The sequence below is a fragment of the Carettochelys insculpta genome, chromosome 1 (assembly GCF_033958435.1).
Source record: "Carettochelys insculpta isolate YL-2023 chromosome 1, ASM3395843v1, whole genome shotgun sequence".
NCBI classification, from domain to species: domain Eukaryota; kingdom Metazoa; phylum Chordata; order Testudines; family Carettochelyidae; genus Carettochelys; species Carettochelys insculpta.
In genome coordinates, this window is record NC_134137.1 from 250,331,876 (window position 1) to 250,353,096 (window position 21,221).

Genomic DNA, 21,221 nt, shown 5'->3' on the forward strand with positions numbered 1-21,221 from the left:
TTTATCCACCATTAAAATGCAGATGTCTCAGAGGTACAATGTAGCAGCTCTTGAATGGTTCACAGGAACGTTACACAACCGATTAGGAAGGAAGTGAAGAATACCAGATATGGGCAGAACTGCAGAAGGATTTGGCTAAGATTTAACATGAAGTGTTTTCCACCACTAAAAACTTGATTCTTGGTTGTAGTTTATAGTTCAAAATATTATTTGGCTCACAAAGGTGGATTGTGATCTCAGTTAAAAGGAGCAACAACAAAAACAACCATTGTCTTAGTGTAGACCCGGATCTGACCTTGATGATTCTAAGCAAGGATAAATTAGTTTGTTTTTATTTCAAAACAGAAATTCCCACGTTTCCTTTCATCTGTGGAACTCTTCACATGCTTCCACATTATTGTGTTTGAAAAATTTATTTACACCTTAACCGAGTCTCTGAGCTGCTCTATAGTACAATGCCACATTGCTTAAAAGAGAAGATGCCTCATGCAAAGGCTCCAGATCTTTAAAACTCAGATGTTAACAGCCAAATCTCACCACATTAAGCCTGACCTAACTCTAATTGTGGGTAATTAAATCAACCTTGCTTTGAGGGTGTGTCTACATGGTACAGCTTTTAGCAATATAGCTATGTCAATACAGCCCTGTCACTAAAAGCCAGGTAACGTAAACGCTGTTTACTGGCATTTTTACCAACAAAAAACTCACTGCCTTACTACCAGCATTTGTTTTGTCAGCAGGAGAGCACTGCTGCTGACAAATTACTCTTGCACTAGTGTTTGCCACAAAAGTTTTGTTGTTCTGGTTGTACACGTGCAGGAGGGGCGGGGTATTAAGCGCCTTTGAGCACCAAAAGCTTTGTCACTCAATTGCTAGTGTAGACAAAACCTGAGACGCAATATCCAGTTGGAGGAGGTGTCTATTGCTAGGAGCCAGCTATGTTCTCAGTTACATACAACAGCACGATAGCAGGCAGAATGTTCCGTAAAGGTCAAGGGTGCATCTTTCATGCTCCCAGGAAATTGAGAGCCTTTATAATTGCCTGAATCTGCAGTCTTCAAATAGTTAAATGCCGCATGTTCAGAGATTTTTAAACAGCATATATGAAGATGTACTTCAGAAATTATAATTCGGACACGCACCTCATGGGTCCTAGAGCTCAGGTTGCATGGCAGTTACAGCCCATGAGCCCAAGGCCCATAAGCCTGAGTCTGCTGGTATGGGCCAGCAGTGGGTGTTCAATTGCGGTATAGACATACTCTGACTGTTTGTACAGCCTATAGCAGAGTGAAGCCCTGGCTTCAGACTGGGCCTCTAGGCACCATTACAGTAACTGAACAACTCTGTTTACTTAGCAGGGAGGATTTACAATCCTGAGTGTCACATGTAAAATACTCACACTCCCTAGACCAGGGGTGGGGAACCTCTTTTGGGCTGGGGCCACTGATCTACTAAAAAATCAATCAGGGATCATGCAAGTGAGAGGCAACCCCATCCCCCTTCAAAAAAGCCACTGGTGTGGCCCCCCAACTGAGACACCTCACTCCACTGGTGCCCCAGCTCCATGGAGGGGAGTGGGGGAGGACGCAGGGAGGACCAAGCTTCAGGGCTTCCCACAGGCCAGATTAACTCTTTTGGGGTCCCAGGGTTAGCAGATTTTGTGAGCGCCCGCCCACCTGTGCCCCCAGCTGCCAGGGAATGGGATAGGGATGGGGTGAGGTTGGGGATCTGGGTGGGAGGTAAGGGTGGTGGAATGGGCTGGGAGTGGAGGTCTGGCCAGTTGGAATGGTGCAGAAGCAGGCTGAGGTGGGGTGTCTGGAAGGGTGGGAGGGTGCAGGAGTGAGCTGGGGTGGGTGTCTGGCCAGGAGGGAGGGTACGGGAGAGGACTGAGGGTGAGAGATCTAGAAGGCGGGAGTGGTGCAGCAGTGGGCTGAAGGTAGGGTCTTTGGATGCCGGGGAGGGTGGGAGAGCTGGGTAGGAGGGGGCCAAGGAGAGCTGGGCAGGAGGGAGGTACAGGAATGGACCAAGGTAGGAGAGGTTGGTGGGCACGGAGGTGTGGGAGGGAGATGGGAGTGCAAGGGCTGGCGGTGGAGGGGGGGCTTACCTGGCTCCAGGCTCCCCGCTGCTCCCGGGTACTGCCCTTCTCTGCTGTCATTGGCCAAAAGCCAGCCAAGGGGAGCAGTGGGGAATCCCTGCCACAAACAGTTTCTGGCACCCCATTCCCCCAGCCCAGGGAAGGGTGAGTGGCAGCACTGTTGAATGGAGCCACTTCCCACCCCAGCAAAGCGTGTGGTCCTGATCCAGCCTGAGAGTCTCATGGCTCCCTGCCACCCATCCCTCTGTTGCTCTGATGCTGGGGAGGGGAGCCCTGAGCCACAGGGTCCTGTTCCAGACAAGCTGCGGTCTGGATTTGGACTGCATGTGGGAGTTCCCCACCCCTGCCCTAAACCCTTGAGGGTAGGGTTAACCCTAACCCTTCCCTTAGGTAAATTGTGATTTTTTTTTTTTTTAAACATGGTTCAGTGAGTCATCTGGAAACGGCCATAATCCTGACTGTTCTGTGAGGTCATAAAAACACCCAATTTCATTTTTTTTTATAAGGGAGGGTCTGTTCTAGTGTCTTTAACCAAAATTTCCTCTTCCCTCTAATCTTGTGCAGCGTACAGGGAACCCTTTCCCCTCTCCTTTCAGCATCCAGTGAAAGGAATCCTTCCGATATGGTTCAGTCCTCCAAACTTAACATAGACAAAGCTCTTGTTTGTAAGCTTCAGAAGGTCATAATTGAAAATCAAATACACTGGGATCCTTCCGGATGAAAAGGGCCAAGTAAATACAACACCCTAGGGCTATTAAGTCTTTATTAAGGGTTAAATTTTGGACCTTGAATACTTACTTTTTAGTTTACAGTCCTCCATGGAGCTACATTTCTTGTTTGTGGGAAGCCATTGCTCATCAGCTCCCACATCACCTTTTAATTTCTCCCTTGCTGCTTTTCTTGCTTTCCTAGATAACCCAGCCCTGTTCTGGTTCTCTAGACACATCTCTCTTTGGGGAAGCATTTCCTTCAACCTGGCTGTATTCATCAATTTAGCAGTTGCTCTCTTCTACCCCTTTGGAGATGATGGAGATGAAGGCAAGTGAGCTTCATTTTTTTTCTTATAACAGTAAATGTTTTCAGTTTTAAAGCTGTGCTAGCCATTACATAACTGCAGCTTAAACACTGGCCTCTGGGATTCTTCTTAAGTCTTGCAAAACTCTTGAATAACATTTAACAGAACAGTTAAGATTTTCAAAATTCACTAATCGTGTTGCATGTCCAGTTTGAAATACCTTAATGGGCTTGAATTTCAGATGCTGGACACTCAACACTTTCTGTAAATCTAGCTCTAATAAGATGTCTTAATTTGTGAACACACAATGACAGTCACTGCTAAAATTCCTATTAATTAGACTTATTTGCCTCTGAACATTGTTGTATGCTATAATATGAGTTGATTCTATGGTGTGTTTTATATACTGTAGGAATCTCTTGAAAAAAATATGATGGAATTGTTAAGCATCGTGTTAGTTGCTGTTGTGAGTTTGGGAAGTCGCCGGTGTGGTGTTTGGTATCATCGCATGAAAAGGACACTTTTGTTGACTAGAAATTAAAGAGAGAATCCTTTAGCAGATATTTGGTGCTGTATAAATCTCCAAATGACTATTAAGAATAAAAAGAAATTTGCACCAATGACAAAGGAATCACACAGTCATAATTTGGTGGAAAACGCAACACTTTTGTTGTTGTTGTTGTTGTTCTTGCCTCCATTTTTTTGCCAAAATGAAAAGTATAATTTCATCCTCTCTTGTGTTTTTGTATGTGTAGTCTGGACTCCTTGGGAAACAAAAAAGCAACTTTGCCATACATCAGAGAATATAAGGTTCAATATATAAGCCATACATCACAACATGGAAAGTTTTTTTGGATCAGGTCAATCATCTGCATTTTTTTTAAATATACAGAAATACTCAGTGACCATTTAGGAATGCAATGCACAGCATGAAATGAAATAATTTAAATATATTTTGTCATTTGTACAACTGCTATGCCTTACACGGATAAAATGACATCACTGGCAATTGATAGGTGTATTAGATATAAGAACAATGATGTATTTAAAAGCAGAGATTTTTGGCTCTACTTCTTCATAAATCATGGGAAATATATTGAATAATACCTTCCATCAAATGAATGCTGTAGTCTAGCAGGATGTGTTTACTAGGGATAAAGAGAACTGGGTGACTTGGTAACGGAGTAGACACCCATTTACCTCTAGGTCATTGGATCACATCTAGCTCAATGAGTAATGTAATGTGACTAAAGTCACATTCATCTGATGGCTCAGGTGAAGGGATTGGTGGTGGAGTCAGTCCAGGGTCTAGTGGATACATGTGCTCTTCCCAAACACCACTGCCATTATTGGTACAAACAAGTGGGTCCATTGGCGGACTCAACAGAAAGGCAAAGGTTTAAAGCATGTTGGCAGAAAGACCGAACTAGCCGTTCACTTGCAGAGGTGGTCTCTGCAAGGGTGCAGCACAGGCCCATCAGCAGGATCGGGCAAGGAAGCTTTCAGGGCTGTGATTCCTCCATTAGTACACGTGCTCTGCAAAGACAAGATTTTAGCATCCGGTGCTTTCAGTTTGGCACTGGTATCAAGTGTGTGTGTTTCCAGACCTGAAAGAATAACAGAGAAGAAATAAAGAGTTTAAACTAAACCTTTTAAACTAAAATGTATTGAGCTAACCTGAGAGTTTTATCCTCTGTAAAATCTGCTGGTCTACAGTCAGTAGGTATTAAAACTTAGTTTGAACTGCAGGCTTTTCTAGTATTAGTTTAAGCAGCCCCAGTAATCCAGTGGTTTCAGTGATGGGCAGCTCTTTTGTAAATCCCACAACTCCAGGCAATAGTCGATGGAATTAGAGATTTATAAACATGGGTGTGGCCAACCTGAAATAGTCATGAGGCAAACTCTGTTCTCCCTCCTCCCCTCCAAAAGAAAACTAACTCTAGAGCCAGGTATCAGAGAGGTAGCCATGTTAGTCTGTATCTTCAAAAACAACATGAAATCCTGCGGCACCTTACAAATTAACAGATATTTTGGAGCATAAGCTTTTATGGGCAAAGACCTGACAAAGTGGGTCTTTGCCCACAAAAGCTTATGCTCCAAAATATCTGTTAGTCTATAAGGTGCCACAGGACTTGTTGTTGTTTTTCTAGAGCCAGGGCTTATTTCACTTTCACATCCCACCCTACCTCCTGGAGTAAATCAGCCCACCCCCACATGGCTGAGGTCCTTGGGTTCATCAAGTCAGTCTGAGAATGTTGCCTTTTGATTTACTTCTGCAATTCCAGCATCATATGCTATAAGTGAAACTGCTCTTCAGACAACAGCTCCTTGCCTCAATTGTGCATGTCTGTACATGTTGCCAGTGCAAGGCCTGCTAAATTAAAAAGTTATTTACTCCCTCTCCTCAGCTCAGGTCAAACAATTTAAAGAACTACCGAGGGCTTTGAACCTACCTTTAACAGAGACTTTATGTCCAGTGTCATGGTATATTCCAGAGTTGTCAGAAGTCTGCCATTCTAACTAATAGACAAATTATTTTACAGAGCTGAACTTGACCCTGGTAAGTGCACTTATGGTTTTGAGAAGATTTGACTGCACCAGGGGACAATCTTATACACATATAACCCCAGTGACATTACTCAGTCCTGGAGGGGTTGTCATTGTTTCTATGTCTTCTACACATTTTCCATCATCTGTATTTTCCCCTCCTACATGCTGGCTGTGCACTTGACAGTGTAAAAAGTAAGTGTGGTAGACTGGCACAGTCAAAATGTTGTCCTAAAAGCCATACAAAAGGGAACTGATGGCCAGATCACTACAAAAGATGGGATACACTTGTCTTTTTCAGCAAGCCACAGATTTTATGAAGACCTATTCCTTACCCTTATTGTTCGCTGTTTGGAACGAACCCTAGTACATTAACAGTATTTCCCACTAGGAACATGCTAAACTATAGTCAGAAATTACATTGCATGAACCACTCACTTTGCTAGATAAACTGGCCAAGGAACCAAACTTTGCTCGGATTTATTTTTCAATTCATAAATAATTTTCCAAAAGCATTAACATTTCCCTTTGTTCCCTTTCCAGGCACGCTGTCTCCATTGTTTTCGGTCCTCCTTTGGATAGCAGTGGCAGTCTGTACAGCTATGCTGTTTTTCTTCTCCAAGCCTGTTGGTATCCGACCCTTTTTAGTGTCCGTAATTCTCAGGTCTATATACACAATAGGGCTCGGTCCTACTCTGATACTTCTTGGTGCTGCTAATGTAAGTACTTTTAAAACTAGCCTACTTTCCGTGTCCATGGAAACAGGGCTGTTAAAAGCCACATTTTAAAAAAGCATGGTATAAGATTTATGTGCAGCTTTACATCTGCTTTTGCACGCACATTTAGGGTTACCATATTTGAACTTTCAGAAAAAGAGGAGACTCCTGAGAAGGAGAGTTTCTCTATCAGTATCTACCAGCTCACGCTGTATTAATGTACATAGCACTAATGTAAATGGCTATTTACTTCAATGAGATAGGACCAGGCTTGAGGCTACTAAAGTAAAAGTCACTTAATCTATATCTAAAATAATCTCCACTCCTTGACTTTGTCTTCTCACCTAGTGCGGAAGCATGCCTATGCCACACACCTGATAAAGCTGTAAATATCCTGTGAATGACAGTTCACCTGCCTTTTCGACTTACATGTGATTATCTGTGATTTAGCAGCACCCCTTCAGAATTCCACATCACTCATCCCCAACGTTTTCAGTAACACAGCACACTTCAGTGAGGCAAACAATTCCACGGCACACCCACTTCTTTCAGCTGAATCCATTGCTCTTAAGTGTCGCCCCTCCTACCAACCTGCTTGAGCCCGGATGTGGCATTTAAACTGTGTCCCAGCTCCAACAGGCTCCTGCCCTCCCTTCCCCCTACCTTTGCCACAGCAGGGAGCAGGCAGCCTTGCTGCTTGAGCCCCAGCTGGAGAGGGATCGTCAATTTCCCCCTTACAGGAGCTCTGCAAAGAGATGCAGCAAGAGGAAATTGACAGAATTTCGTGGCAGGCTCAGGAAGATTTTGTGGCATGCTGGTTGAAACCCACTGTTCTATATTAAATATGGAAAACAGCTTTAGTAACATTACCTAGTTGCCCACGCAATGTGAAAAACTCCTAGTGGAGGCCACTGCTGAGTAGCATTGTTTAATGTATTGTGTGTGCCTTAAACAGCATTACACAGCACCCCTATGCATATTTAGAATGAAGTGGAAGGGCAAGAAGAGGGCTCTGTAAGGGTTTTTGTGTAAGGCAGCTCTGCAAACTGATAGTGAAGTCTGTACCTCTGCACCTGTTGTCTCTTGTCTTATGCTTTGATTGTGAGCTCCTTGGTGTTAGAGAGTGCCCTTCTCAATGTTTGTACAGCACCTGGCATCCTGGTGTGTGGCTGAGGCTATGAGACACTGTCACAGTATGAATTGCTACTGATGATGATGTTCAGATGTAGTAAAATCAGCCTTGTGATCTCCCCCCAGCTGTGTAACAAAATAGTATTTCTGGTGAGCTTTGTTGGAAATCGTGGAACATTCACTCGAGGCTACAGAGCAGTCATTATGGACATGGCCTTTCTCTACCATGTAGCATACGTCCTGGTCTGCACGCTGGGCCTCTGTGTGCATGAATTCTTCTATAGTTCCCTGGTGAGTATGCACCCTTGGGGAATAGGAGACCTCGGGGGAAATAGAAATGACTGTTACCTCTTTAATTCCTTTCTGACAATCCTGCCAAATCATGGGTGTTTTTAGCACGTCTTTCTGCTCTTGGGCACTAGTCGCTGCCGTTTGTGTTACACAGGTCTACACCTCCTGTTCCAGGAAATCAAACAAGCTCCTCCTCTTTGCTTGCATGGATCTCCAGTTTTACATTTGTGTGCTGTACCCTTTCCTCTACTCTCTTTGTCTCATCTGGTTAGAATGTAAACTCTTCAGGGTGGGAATTGCCTTTTACTCTTCATATGTAAAGTGCATGAGCATGATGGGCTCTCATCTTCAGTTTGTCCTTTGTCGTTAATTATAATAAATTGACAGGACAGTTTTGCAGTGGGTGAGGGGTGGGGTACTTCTAACATGCAAGCTGAAGACATTTGAAATATGTTTCCTGCATTTTATTTAATTCTACTGACACAGCTGGTGTTCATTTCATAGTATGAAATGGATGTATTGAAAGCAATACTGTATAAAATATGATCTTGAAACTCAACTCTTTAAGCCGACAAGTATTAAAACAACCCTTTTTGATGCTCTGAAATAGTTTTTAACCACTTTAATTTCATTCTGCGGTGTATAAACCTTTTAGATAGGTTTCATAAAACCCTATTAGACAGTTCAATGGCTTTCACTGTAGGCAGTTTTATATTTTTCATAGTTTCCAGGGTGATCGGGTCTGTCCAGTAATTACAAAGTTTCATATACATCCCATTTTTAATGCTACTCACTGTAGCAATTTAAATGCTGGTGATGTTTTTAACCAAAAGAAGTGTGAAATTTAAGCTTTGAATTTCAGGACATAAAACGGGCAGTAAAGTGCATTTGTGAAATGTTGTCTTCTGTTTTTATTTTGTGTAAATTTTCTTGTGATCAAATGTGTAGAAAACACTAAAATCGTAAGCATGGCAAAGACATCAGATGGTACAACCCAGGTTCAAAGTGACCTGTATTGATTTGGCGCAAAGGAGAATTACAAGAAATGAAGGGAGGCTTTGGTCTAATAGTGTAAAATCATACTCCCAAGGAGAATAAACAAATAGGAGGGAGGCAAAATGGAGAGTGTAACTGACCACCTATTCACAAGGCATTAAAGAGAAGTTATTTTTATTTTGCTTTTATAATATTGCCGTAAGGTCATTATGGCTGTGTCTACGCTACCACCTTCCTTCAAAGGAAGGATGGTAATTAGGGTGTTGGGAGTTTACTAATGAAGTGCTACCGTGCATAGGCAGCACTTCATTAAGCAAATCCTCCCCACAGCAACTCCGAAATGTTAAACTTCGAAGCACCAGCGTGTGTTTAGCTGCGGCACCCCCGCTGGTACTTCAAAGTACTTCAAAATTTTGAGGAGTAAGAGGACTTCAAAGTTGCCCCAGCACTTTGAAGTACCGGCGGGTGCGCCACAGCTAGATGCGAGTCAGCACTTCGAAGTTGAACACTTCGGAGTTGCCATGGGGGGCAATTTGCTTAATGAAGTGCTGCCTATGCATGGCAGCACTTCATTAGTAAACTCCCAACACCCTAACTACCATCCTTCCTTTGAAGGAAGGTGGTAGTGTAGACAAGCCCTATGTTATGTATGGATTACAGTAGCTGATGTGGTGATTGTTGGGAAGGGATGCTGTTGATGAAAGTTTCTCTGCCATAAGATACAGACCACACTATGAAAAGTTTAAGAAATTCCAATATCACAAACTTTTAACTTGTTTTGAATGACAAATGTTCATGATTCATTCATGGTATATTTGTAAAGGTTCCCTAGTTACTGACACACACTCACTTTTGTTCCTAAATTTAGGCTTCATCTTTTACGGTATTAATGATAATTTCCCCCTTTTTTCCTGTATTATTAATCATCTCACAAGGGTGTGGATTTCAGCTCTCATGAATTATGACTAAGACCTATTATGGACCTTTCTGATATATCATTGTGTCACCTCCTAGCTGTAATCTGTGTATTTTGGAGATGAAATCTGTGTACTGAAAATAAGACCCAAAGAATTATAGAACACTAATAAAAACCAGTATTATAGAAGAAAAATGCTATCGTTTCTTGAAAAGCACTCCTCATTATTGTTTAATCATCATTATTAGTTGACACTGAAAGAATATTAGCTTTAGGTATACTCCCTTAAATTAATTTACTCAGGCGAAGCTACATAAATAGAAATTTTTACAAGCGTTATACAAAAGAGTAAAATTAATGTTAATTCTTTTCGTAATAAAGTACCGCCTTCTAACATCTCTGTATGTTTAAAATACTGAAGTAGTCCTTTCAGCTCAATGGACTAAAGGTTATGTGCATGCTTGCGGAATCAGGGGCTCAACTCTGTGTAAATAGTAGATGAGAAAAATGCAACATTTTAAATCCAGATGAGGACACTAATACATAGCTTGCAGACACTGAGATTTGAGATTTTGGTCTAGGCCATTATAAATATGGGGCGGGGGGGAAAACTACTAAGTCTAGACTCTGATTCTGAATGTTACCAAACTGTTGGTCAGCACATATCTTGATATATAGTATTCCTTTTCAGTTGCTTGTTTGGTAATGAGTGCTCTTAGAAGATTAAGATCATATGCCAAATTCTGCCCTCTGCCATGATACCAGGGGAATTTGTATGCTGATGTGTCTCAGGCTGGAATTTGGCCCCATGTGTATTTTCTGAGTCAAGGTGTATATTATCATCTGTATTCAGATTTTTCTGTATTTTATTTTTTTCTAGCTGTTCGATTTGGTGTACAGAGAGGAGACTTTGCTCAATGTCATCAAAAGCGTTACCCGAAACGGCCGCTCCATTATTCTTACTGCTGTGCTAGCTCTTATCTTGGTCTACCTCTTCTCCATTGTTGGGTTCCTGTTCCTGAAAGATGACTTCATCATGGAGGTCGACCGATTGAAAAACAGAACACCTGTTGCGGGTATTGCTCTTCAAATTATCATCATCCACCTGAAACTGAGCATTTCCATGGGGATGATCTTGCTCCCTTTAAAGTCAATTGGAGGGTTTTTCCATTGACTCCAGCAGCAACAGAATCAGTGTCATAGAGCTCATTAGTAAACTAAATCTAGCAGGTAAAATTATTCTGCAAAGGTTTATTTTGGACAGAGGCTCATCTGTTGAAATATGACCAAAATATCACCAATTTATTTACTTTTTCCCCATTCTGGTTCACATTGGAACTTTTAAGAAACATGACACACTCCACTCTTGGAGAAGAGTTACCCATAGCAAGTTAACTATGACTTTCTAATTCACCTAGTACACAGACTATATTGCTTTACAGAGTTAGTAAACATATGACTGATTTTGTTTTTTGTTTTTTGTTTTTTTAAATCACCAACTGGAAACTTTTTGCTAAATCTACACCTCTTGTGTGTGGAACTTTCGTAGAACTTCTGTTAAATACACTGCACGTTCTATAAACAGATTTTTAGGGTAAAATCCTGGCCCTACTAAATCAAGGGAGTCAGAATTTTACCTTTAGACTCCCCCACCCACACAGACACAAAAAAAAGGGCTTGTAGTTAATACACTTAGGGGCTGATCCTTGAATTTGCTGACACCTATCAGGAGGCACTTGGCACCTAGCAGTATCCAGTCACTACTGCACATGGTCTATACACTGTCCAGACATTCATAACTTTGTTTTTTTCAAAAATAAATGTATTCAAACAATACAAAGCTGAGGCTAGGTCTACACTACAGCATAAAGTCGATTTTAAGGCACTTAGCTCAATTTCATAATGCGACTGTCTTCACTCCAAATACCATTAGGTTGATTTAAGGGATGCTAAGGTTGACTTTGTTGCGTCCATACTCTGAGGAGGCGTAATGCCACGTTTGAATTTAGAAGGTCAAATTAATGCTAGTGTGGGAACGACATTGCTTCTAAATCAATTTTTTTGGCCGTCGAGAGGTGTCCCACAGATATCCCACAATGCCCCCCAGTTGTCTGTGCTGGCTGCTTTCACCTCTGCTGCTCTCCAGGTGCGCAGGAATTAGGTAACAAGAAGACTGGGAATTTCAATTCATTTTCTTTCTGACCAGCATGGATAGCCCACCTCACCATCCATCACTTCTAGCCATTGCATCTAGGTATCTAGCTATCATGACTGCTCATGTTTCTTCTGATCTGAGTTCACAGGATCGCAAAAGAGCTCCAGCATGGAGTCACAAGATCCTGGATCTCATTTTTGTGTGGGGTGAAGAATCAGTGATGAGCATACTGAGAGTCAGCAAACAAAATGCTCAGAAAATTTTGCATTTCATGATCAAGAAAGGTTATACCCAGGGCACTCAGCAATGCTGGGTCAAAATAAAAGAGCTTAGGCATAAATATCACAAAGTGAGAGAAGCCAATGGGTGATCTGGGTCATCTCCCAAGACATGCACTACTACAAGGAGCTGGACACCATTCTTGGGAGGGACCCAACCATGCTCCCTGAGGCTAACAGGAACTCTTCAGAAGACTGCCCTCACTACTCAGTTGGGAGCCAAGAAGGGGAGCAGGAGGCCGACATGGAGGATGATGCCAACATTCAGCAGGTGCTCGATGAAGCTCATCTTGCCAGCCCATAGTTCTTCATCACCCTCGACCTTGACCCAGTCCCCTCATTGACACCTGATGCTCTTGGTTCCAGCAATGGTGCAGAGGGCTCTTCTGGTGAGTATTCCTTTTTAGCAGGCTACATGCAGGTTGAGGCTGGGTTAGGTATAGGCTTACTTTTGTGGAGCCACATTTTTTAACCACTACGAGTGGGCTGCAGCTCAGATGCAGTGAATCTATGCCCCTTAGAACAGTTTGTTAATATTTCTGGGGATGGAGTTCTTATCCTTTTTGGAGCTCTCCTTAAAGGTTTCACCCAGGTACTCTTATTTTTTGCATGAGGTTTCTGGGGAGGTCTGATTTATTGTGGCTTCCACGATAGCACACCTTACCATGCCAGGCAACCAGTAAGTAATATAGTATCCTGCCACCACTCAGCATTCCGGCAAATTTTCCAGCCCTGTGTTCACACAGTATTAGCATAATTTTCTTTTTCACTCTGTTAAGAGATGTCTCTTCTAGCAACCTAGGAGCAGCACAGGAAGTTTCTTTGGAGTTCTGTGCACTGCTCCCTGGCCATTTAAATTTCCCAGGACTGCACTGCCATAACACATGGCTGGTAGGCTCTCTGTCTCCCCCCTCCACACAGCTGGCAGGTTCTCCTGGCCTGCTCCCCTCCCACCACACTGCTGGCTTTTCTCCTGCACCAGATTTATGAGGAGCCTCCAAGAAAGCTTTTTTCTCATGTTTTACAGTTTACAGGGAGGACTGCCCTGCCAGCCTGCCATGCATATGGTGGACTCAAACCCTCCCTACAGCCATGCAGCTTCTGGGCTGTGCAGACCCTGCTCCCAGACACTGGCATGTCCAGCATGGGCTTCCTCTGCTTGAAATGGCTTTTCCCCTGCACAGGATTGATGAGGCGCCGCCGAGAGAGTTTTTTTTCTGCACTTTACAGGGAAGATCCCACCACAACCCACCGTGCATCTGGTGGGCTCGAGCCCCATCCCACATCACGCAGCCACTAGGCTGTGCAGACCTTACTGCCCAACATCCTTAAGCGGACAAGATTTCACCATGTCGTCAGTGAAATGGTCTGGATAATTAATAGCTTCTGTTCTGCAGAGGTTGATTCGTTTTCATCTTTAAGAAGCCAAAGGTAGCCATGGAAGTTGCAATGATTGTCAAACAGAGACCCATTCATTCTATGGGCAAGTGCTTTGTGTCACACTTAAAAACTGTATCTAAATTTTGAGCTTCACTGTCTTCAACAGGCAGCATGACTGGAGGAGACAAAGTCACTGTGAAGAGGTGAAAGAGAAGATCCAGGCAGGACCTTATCCTGCTGCAACTTGAAAAGGCAGATAGGGAGCGAGCCAAAGATGCCACTGACAGAAGTTGGACCCAGCAGTGGCAGCAAACCATGCTCTAGCGCAGGAACAGGGACTCAGCAGAGCTCCTGATGGCTGTCAGGGAGCAAACCGACATCCTGCATTCCATGCTGGAGCTGCAGGAGGACACCCACCACAGGGCTCATTATGGAGCCTCCACACCCTGTTTCCCAGGCTCCCCTTGATATGGCTTGATTCCCCTGCTCCCCTTGCTGCATTCCCCAAACATGAGGTGGCAGAACAAGGACAGTCTCTTGCTTCATGCCCAGGACCTCTCCATACTACAAAGTCTCACATTCCACCACACATGATGCCAGATTCCCTTTTGTTCCCTACCTACCCCTTAACCTTCCCCTCTCTAAATAAAAAGAATGTTTTTGTGAAAACCAGTGTCATTTATTGGTTCGCATGGGGTGGGGTGCAGCTGGAGGTGCTTTCATGAAGGTCAAGCACACATCATTGTGGGGGGTGGTATCACAATAGTTAAATGCAGCAGATTCATGTGGCTGTCTGCTCATTCATAAAGCTATTTTTCAAAGCCTCCCAGTTTGCTGTTGCTTCTGCATGTGCACTGGTGGATGCCTTTATGAGTGGCTTTGCATAATCACTGCCCAGGGCATCTAACTCTGCCACTCAGGCTGGCATGAAATTTTCCATCTTTGATTCGCTAATGCTATGGAGAATACAGCATGCTACAACCACAGGGATGATGGTGGTTTGGCAAAGGTTCAAATGGCTCAGAAGGCACCTGAATATGGCTTTTAAATGCCCAAAGGCACATTTCACCGTCATTCTGCACTTGCTCAGCCTGTAGTTGAAGTGCTCCTTGCTGTGGTCCAGGGTGCCTGTGTATGGCTTCATGAGCCAAGGGAGCAGAGGGTAAGCAGGGTGGCCCAGTATCACTATGGGCATCTCCACATTACCAATACTGATTTCTGCTCTAAGAAGAAAGTCCTATCCCAGAGCTTTCTGTACAGACCAGAATGTCTAAAGATACTCACATCATGCACGTTTCCTGACCATCACACATAGATGTCGGTCAAACAGCCTTTGTGAGAAGTACCATGGAGAAGTACCCCTTGTGATTTATGTCCTCTGGAGGCCATGTGGTCCCGGGCCTGGATAGGGATGTGTGTTCCATCTATGGCTCCACCACAGTTTGGAAACCCTGTGGCAGCAAACCCATCCACTCTGTGCTGCACATTTCCCATTTTTGCATCATACAGTCACAGATTGCATTGGCTACCTGTAGCACTATTCCCCCTGCCCCCCGCCCACCCCTCGTATATCTGTCCATGCCAAATTGATTTCTCACTGACTGGTAGCTGTCAGGTGTTGCAAACCTCCACAGAGCAAGTGCCACTCATTTGTGAACTGGTAAAGAAGGTCTCATTCTGGTATTGCTGCTCTTCAGGGCAGGGGATAGCCAATCACAAAGTTCCATGAAAGGGGCTGTGCACATATGGAAATTTTGCAGCCACTGCTGGATGCCTCACAGCTCCAAAACAATGTGGGCCAACCAGGTGTGTGCTGGTTTTATGTCTCCAGAACCAGTGCGCCAAATCTTCTGGGCTGAGATCAAGACACTGAAATTTAATTTCATTAGGTTTCTATGGCCACTGTTGAAGACAGGCTACCTGCCTATATGAACCTCTGACATGATACAGGGTGGTAATTACCAAGTTTTTGTGTGCCCCTTGTTGGGCTTGCTGAAGATTTTTTTGTGGTTTGCTGTCATTCATACATGAGAAGTCAATCAAGAAAAATACACTGGTAGTAGAACGTAACAGGTTAGTGGAATATTGTATGGCAAAAATTCAGGTAAAAATGTTACCTTAATGACATTTCTCAGATTGGGGGAGGGGGGAGTCAGAATGAAATAGTTTTTCACTGGCTTAACACCATATGATACTTTTGGACTGCATGATTTTTTACTACCATAATTGCTTCTTAAATTTTTGCAATACTGATTTGACAGGCAAGTAAATTGTCCACAATGCACAGGGTGAAATTGGTGTTTGATTAAAAAAAAATCAAGCTGCTGCACACATTTACCCTCTTTGGACATGTTTGAATTAGTGTTTTCCTGAAATCCATACATATTTACAAATGAGTATGAAACTGTGTTTTATCTGTGGAAAAACCCTTAACTAGTTGGTCTAGGTTCAGAAGACTTAATGGCTATGTCTGTGCTAGCCCCTTCCTTTTGGTAATGGGCAACTTGGGAAGATGCTAATGAGGTGCTGCTATGACTATGCAGTGCCTCATTAGCATAATTGTGCGCTGCCCATGTAGATGGGGACTTTTCAAAAGGACCCTCTGGACTTCGAATGCCCCTTCTTCCTTTTAGGAAGAAGGGGCATTCAAAGTCTGGGGGGGCGTGTCCTTTCAAAAGGCCCCCCTCTACGGGGGTGGCACGTGATTCAAAAGCGGCGCTTTTGAATTGTGCGTGGCTGCCATTATGCTAATGAGGCACTTCATATTCATTGCAGTGCCTCATTAGCATCTTTCCAACTTGCTTATTACCTTGCCCCTTCCAAACTGAAGGGGTTAGTGTAGACATAGCCAATATCAGCTCAGCGTCCTCCTTGTCAGTCTTTGTACACAATTTATCTAATGGTTTTAAAACTGACATTTTCACATATATCTGGCAGTTGTTTATTGCATTCAATACATTCTGTTCTGACTGGAAGTAGCAGCATTTCCTGTATATGCATTAATATATGGAGATATACTGTGAAAGATTGTCACAAAGGGGTAGCCATGTTAGTCTGCAGATTCTCAAAAAACAAGCAGTTTTGTAGAACCTTAAAGATGAACAGTTTTATTTATTAGCTAATGAGCTTTCCCGGGTAGGACCCACTTAATCAGATTTAGAACTGATAATAAGACTCCAGGGTTTATGTAGTAGGGTGGCATGGAGAAGAGGAATAAAAAGTTCGGGAGACATTTGTCATTAATAGGACCTGTGGAGGAAGTAAGTTAAGTGGGATGGGGCTGTTCCTGGGAATATCAAAGGTAGAGCAATTGCCCTTGTAATGCAATTTCCCCATCACAGGACTGGCACCCATCCCACTTAGTTTATTTCTTCAACAGGTCCTATTTATGACAGGTGACCCCCTCCCACTCCCCATGGTATAAACTCTGGCTTTTTCTGATCTGCTCCAGATCTGATGAAGTGGGTCTTACCCATGAAAGCTCATTACCTAATAAATAAAATGGTTAGTCTTTGAGCTGCTACAGGACTGCTTGCTTTTTTGTGAAAGATTGTATATTTCTTCCTTGAAATGGTTCTGAGCTGTTCATGCTGAATGTTTTACTTTCTGCAAAAATCTAAATTGTTCTCGGTCTTTTTAATAAATCACTAATAAATTTCAAGAGCTTTGTGAGTTTAAACTGTGTGTCTCTGTGCTGTACTTCATAGACTGTCTCTTTAAAATACCCCACTTTTCATTGTGTCAGGTATTGGTGAAATTCCTACTACAACTCTAACAGCAATGGTGGAAACTTGTGCAAAAGAAAATTGTTCTACTGCCCTACCTATTACCAACCCAGGTGAGTACAAAAGTTCCTCAAAACAGTGATAAATTTATACCAGAAGTGTTTGTAAGTTATTAGACAGGAGAGGTTTTTCTTGTCAGGAAATCTGACTGGTGTTTCTGGAAGCTGGAAGTGACCACATTTTTCTACGCTGAGAGCCATGCTGGCACCTAGCCAGAGTGAGAGTGCTTTCCGCACCTAATTTTCAAATACAGACATTTATTTGTTATCAAAATCTCATGCTGCATCTTCATATTTGTACAAATATCTTCTTTCTAGTTGAGTTCACAGATCACAAAAGCAAGCAGCTGATCAGCTTTACCTAGGGTGACCATATTCCCACAGGCTAAATATAGGACACTTTAGGGCAAGGGGGTGTCTTGGCTGAAATGGGACAGATGGTCACCTTCTGACAGGCAATGGCTGCACCCTTCTTCCCACCCAGACCTCCCACCTCCAGCCCACTCCTGAACCCCCTCACCTACTGCTGCACCTTACCTTCTGCCCAAACCTCAGCCCATTCCTGTGCCCTCCCTCCCATCCAGACCCCAAACACCCACCCCTGGCCTGGCTGGGGAGAGAAACAAGCCTGCAGCAGGTTCTTCAGGGCTCAGTGCTGCAGACTCCAGAGGAGCTCTGCCCCTAGCCCCATGCCGCACAGGGCTCCAGCGCGGTGGGGGGGGTGCTTTGGCCCTGTGGGAGGGGGCTTCAGCCCCAAACAGTACAAGGCTCCGGCCCTGGCCCAGAAGGACTCCCAATCATGGTGACATGGTGAGGGCTGGGGTGGAGGGTGGCTTCACCCTCGTGCCATGCAGAGTTCTGGCCCCAGGTCCGCAGCTGGGGCCGCCCCGCTCGGGCTCCAGCTCCACCCCAGCCCTGTGGTGGGATTCCAGGAAAAGGGGACTCTGGCCTGTGGGAGGTCCAGCGGGGCCTCAGCCCTGCACCATACAGGGTTCCAGCCCTGGCCCCATGATGTGATGGGGGATTTGGGGGACTCTGCCCCCGCATTGTGCAGGGCTCTAGCTGCTGTAGGGCTCTGGCTCCACCTCAGCCCCACAGCGGGGACTGGGGGTGGAGGGGGCTCTGGCGATGGCTCCAGCCCTGCACTACAATGGTCCCAGCTCCCCCACTCCCCCCCACTTTCCTGCCCCCCAGCTCCGTCCCCAGCCTAACTGGGCACCTGAGCACGGCTGGGGCTCGCATTGGCATCTCAGTGGTGGAGCAGGCGAGGAGCTACATTTTAAAAACGGTGATGGCCAGAAAAAAGCCCTGTGAGTCTCCATCCAGCACAGGAAAAGGTCAGTGGGGGTAGGGCTAAATACGAGACAGCTAGTTTCATTTAAAAAAATAAGTTGGGACACCTTTTTAGCTCCCTAAATACAGGACCATCCTGCCAAATATGGGACAGATGGTCACCCGCATTTGTGAGGAAACGGCTGCCAGCTTCATTTTAGGATCCCATAATTAGGACTTAGTAGTGCAACGTACGCCACTGAATGTCTGAACTAACTGCCTCTGCAGTTCTCAGTGCAATTTAGCATGAAGAGCTAAATCAAAGGGACATTGTCAGCATGAAATCTAGTCATGTTAAAAGTAGTTTTGTGTATCGTACCCTTCCCCTACTAATTTGCGTTAAGTGAGTTTAACTCTCCTGTTACTATGTGAAACTTCATCACAAACAACTGAGAAAACTGACTGACTAGATAAAGGAAATAACACTAGTTTGCTTGTGAGACTGGCGTATGGGACTGTATCAAAAGCCTTGCTAAAAATCAAGATGTATTAAGTCTGTTGCTTCTCACCTATTCAGGGGGCCAGTAACTGTCAGAGAAGGACATTGGTTTGGCATCTTTTGCTGCTGTGTAATTCCCCTTGTTCAAGTGGATATTGTTCACCCATCTCCAATTCTTGGGGGAACCCCCTTTGTGCTTGAACATGACTGCTAAGGGCTCCATAATTTCTTCAGCTAGTTCCTTAAATAACCTGTGATGAATTTCAACAGGCCCTGCTCATATGAGTATATATCTAACTTTAACCTTTTCTTCCCTATTCTGACATGTGTTCCTTCCTCCTTGCTGTGAATACTCAGTGGCTTACCTCTACACAAGAGAGTTTTTTGTCGATAAAACTCGCAGTGTCTCCACACTAGAAATTTGTTTTGTTGACAGTAACTGAGCAGTACTTGGCACTTCTCTTTCTCCCACGAGGCAGAATATCTTTCTCCACAGAATCTGTCAACAAAAAAGCTGTGTAGATGCTCCAGGGGGCCCTCTGTCAACAGATATGCCTTCCGAGTCACCAGGTGGCCCTGTCTGCTGTGCTTCTGGGCTGTGTCTACACGTGCCCCAAACTTCGAAATGGCCATGCAAATGGCCATTTCGAAGTTTACTAATGAAGCGCTGACATGCATATTCAGCGCTTCATTAGCATGCGGGCGGCAGCGGCGCTTCGAAATTGACGAGCCTTGCCGCCGCGCGGCGCGGCCAGACGGGGCTCCTTTTCGAAAGGACGCCACCTTCTTCGAAGTCCCCTTATTCCCATGAGCTCACGGGAATAAGGGGACTTCGAAGTAGGTGGCGTGCTTTCGAAAAGGAGCCCCGTCTGGACGCGCCGCGCAGCGGCAAGGCTCGTCAATTTCGAAGCGCCGCTGCCGCCCGCATGCTAATGAAGCGCTGAATATGCATGTCAGCGCTTCATTAGTAAACTTCGAAATGGCCATTTGCATGGCCATTTCGAAGTTTGGGGCACGTGTAGACGTAGCCCTGGTCAGCTGTTCTGTTGAGAGCGTGGCTGGGCAGTCTGCCCACTCTCTGTTGAGAGAGCAGATCGGCAGAGTGATCTGCTTTCATGTGTGGCTGCTGTCTGTCACCAGTTTTGTTGAAAGATATCTTTCCATAGTTAAGTTCTGTCAACAAATCTCTGTCGTGTAGACATACCACCGCGTTAAGCATCTAGTCACCATTTAAACTTTTTAGTGAAAACTGAAGCAAAATAGGTATTAAACTCTTCAGCCTTCTTGATGTCTGTTAACTCTTCTTCACCGTTAAGAAATGGGGCTGTGCTTTCCTTTGCATCTCATGCTCTTACTGTATTTTAGTTTCTTTTTCTATTGTTTTACGTTCCTTGCTAGATGTGACCCATTTTGTGCCTTAGGCTGTGATTTTTCAGCTTTCCTGCTTGTGCTGTTCTCGTCTACTCATCCTTGGCAATCTGTCCATATTTCCACTTTCTATAGGATTTCCCTTTTATCTTCAGGTCATCAAAGAGGTTTTGTGAGGAACAATATTGGCCTCTTACTATTCTTCCTATCTTTCCTCCATAGTTTACTCTTGCACCTTTAATGTCCGTTGCGAATGAGCCAGTTCTCATTAACTCTCTGTTTTCCCTTTAGTTTTTCTTCCAATTGGACCTTACCTGGCAGTTCTCTGGCCATTTCTACACATGCCACTTTCTTTGAAAGTGACATGCTAATAAACGGCCCAAAAAATGCTAATAAGGAGCAGATGCAGATTCCCCACACCACCTTAGCATAAGGTCATGTGATTTGGCATCTGAAAGACATTCTTCCAGACTCCAAAATGCCATTGAGAAGCATGGCCCCCAAAAATTTTCAGGAAGAAGGGACCTCCAGAAGAAGGACTCCCAATCACATGACCTTATGCTAATGAGGTGCAGGGAATTTACATCCTCACCTCATTAGCATATTTTCGGCCATTTATTAGCATGCCACTTTCAAAAAGTGGCATTTGTAGAAATGGCCTCTGATATCACACTATTGGTATCCTCTCTGATAGCATATTGTTGTTATATCCTAGGAGGGAAGATTGACACACATCTAGACCTATAATGTACAAGTGCCATAGGTCATTTCCATTCAG

General features: G+C 44.2%; 1 protein-coding gene across 3 annotated transcripts in view; it reads left to right on the forward strand.

Annotated features, from left to right (window-relative positions):
• Positions 1-21,221, forward strand: part of ITPR2 (inositol 1,4,5-trisphosphate receptor type 2) — a 340,554-nt gene that overhangs the window by 280,797 nt on the left and 38,536 nt on the right. For all 3 annotated transcript variants that reach the window (XM_075004401.1, XM_075004407.1, XM_075004412.1), the window contains 5 exons: positions 3,008-3,133; positions 6,201-6,376; positions 7,631-7,795; positions 10,588-10,783; positions 17,266-17,358. In XM_075004401.1, the coding sequence (XP_074860502.1) occupies positions 3,008-3,133; positions 6,201-6,376; positions 7,631-7,795; positions 10,588-10,783; positions 17,266-17,358 (756 nt within the window). The remainder of the gene's footprint in view (positions 1-3,007; positions 3,134-6,200; positions 6,377-7,630; positions 7,796-10,587; positions 10,784-17,265; positions 17,359-21,221) is intronic.